The sequence below is a fragment of the Triticum urartu genome, chromosome 4A, assembly GCF_056163025.1.
Source record: "Triticum urartu cultivar PI428250 chromosome 4A, HENAU_Tu73, whole genome shotgun sequence".
Taxonomy (NCBI): Eukaryota; Viridiplantae; Streptophyta; class Magnoliopsida; order Poales; family Poaceae; genus Triticum; species Triticum urartu.
This window is the reverse complement of record NC_141876.1, coordinates 342,012,122-342,014,171: the sequence shown is the minus strand read 5'-3', so window position 1 is coordinate 342,014,171 and position 2,050 is coordinate 342,012,122. Positions and strand designations below refer to the sequence as shown.

General features: G+C 45.7%; 1 protein-coding gene across 1 annotated transcript; it reads left to right on the top strand.

Annotated features, from left to right (window-relative positions):
- Window positions 1-300: 300 nt before the first annotated feature.
- Window positions 301-1,123, top strand: LOC147975789 (uncharacterized). Its single transcript, XM_087520580.1, has 2 exons — window positions 301-396; window positions 480-1,123. Exons 1-2 carry the CDS (start codon window positions 378-380, stop codon window positions 1,121-1,123), a joined length of 663 nt encoding a protein of 220 aa, XP_087376706.1. The 5' UTR covers window positions 301-377.
- The last annotated feature ends 927 nt before the right edge of the window (window positions 1,124-2,050 follow it).

Genomic DNA, 2,050 nt, shown 5'->3' with positions numbered 1-2,050 from the left:
CACAATACCTTTAACTTGCGATACACATTAGCCCCCAAGTGTCAAGTATCTTTGCTTGCAAAGTGCTTGGGACTTAATATTATTTACCGTAATCTTGACTACTATCCGGTGCAGTGCAGGCCATCATAAGTCAATTTGAATCGGAGATTGTTGACTTGAAGAACCGCGTGGCAGCCCAGGAGAGTGAAACTCAAAAGGCTAACTCCAAATTTGAATTCAGCGTCTCTGAACAAGAGAAGCTGAAGAAAAATTTTGAGTCGAAGAAGAAAATTTGGACTGACGAAAAGGCCGGATTGGTGACCCGGGCCGAGATAGCAGAGGCGTCGCTGGCAAATGCAACAGCCGAACTGACCGGCTTACAACGCCAGATATCTCGGATGGTCTCAGCGATCTTTGGTAAGTTATCTTAAGCAAGCATTAAATATTGTAAATATTCCTTCAATTATTACCTGAGGTTTACCTTATACTTACCAATACAGGCCCCAGGAGCACAAACCTCAAGCAGAATATGCTGATCAAATTGAAGGCGGTGTATACTCTAGTAGAGCAACTGTACATCGGGTCACAACGTGCCTTGGCCGTTGTAGCCTTATCAAATGATGTGCCCCACCTCTTGCAAGATGTGTTACAACGGCTTGCTGTACTTCCTCAGCGGATTCAAGAGTTGAGACGGGCCCAAGCAAGAGCCGGAGCAATAGCCGCTTTGAGCCGGGCCAAAGCCTGGTTACCAGAGCTAGACCCGGCCGACATCGCTCTTGGGTATCCAAGTTTAAAGGAGGATGGCACTCCATTTGATGAAAAGGATTTCACCACCTGCGTGAGGGATATATGCCCTGTGGCCACTCAAATTGGAAATGACACTGACCTCACCAAGTGTCAGCCGGGTTATGACAAGGAGAATCGGAGAATCCCCACGCCGCATTATGACGATGTCAGCTTGATCCCTCCAATCCGTAAGCACACCTTTGCCCCTGAAGTCGACCCAGCCGGTTTAATAGATGATGAAGCTGAGTTTGAGGCCTTGAGTGGCATTGACTGGGCCTCATCATCCTTCCAGGACAAAGCAACCGGCGGAGAGGCAGAGAAGGATAACCCGAAAGCTTCAAGTCAACCCCAAGAGTAGATTGCCAGGCGCCACCTGCTTATGTCTTGTAGAAAAACAATGCCGCATCATTCAGACTCGGGGAGTCTTGTAACAGAGTAGAAAATACTTTGAGCTTTGCTATGCCTTTGCACACGCTTATGGCCCTTAATACTTGCATAAGCCGCCGTCACTATGCACTTTGTAGTTTATATGAATCTGTTATGTCCTTTGCAGAAATGTCTTGCATTGCCCTGTCATGCTTACGGCTGCTTTTCCGGCTTATATAAGCCAACCCCTGAGGGTAAGTTTAACTCCTGAAAATTGGCACATAAAAGTTCACCTGGTACTTAACAACCTGATGTAACCAATATTAATCCTGGAGGATTGCAATGTATTCCATTGTATTTTCAAGAGGGTCGCAAGATATCCAATGTTGATACTTGTAAAATATGATGAACAAAATTCAAGGGTTTCTGATTCGAATACGATCAGTGAACCGTTCCAAAGGGGTTGAGCTAAGATTCGGATACGATCTGTTAGCCCCCAGTGGCTGTGGCGATGCCGATCAAGTGGGTATCGACAGCTATGTTCTCTTTGGTTCGAATACGACCTATGTTTGAACAGGAAGCCCCCAAGTGACCATAAGAGTTGTTTAATGATGCTGATTCGAATACGATCCACGTCAGACCCAAAGGGGTTAAGCTATGATTCAAATATGATCAAGAAGCCCCCAAGTGGGTTTGGCAGTATGTCGATCAAGTGGGTATCGACAGCTATGTTCTCTTTGGTTCGAATACGACCTATGTTTGAACAGGAAGCCCCCAAGTGATCATGGCTAGATTCAGATATGATCATAAGCCGGACCAAAGGAAAGCCGAATTCAGATATGGTCCACTTCTCCTTGGTTATCTCCATCACCTGACAAAGAAAACACATAAACCTTTTTTGGGAGTGGAAAAAAGGACA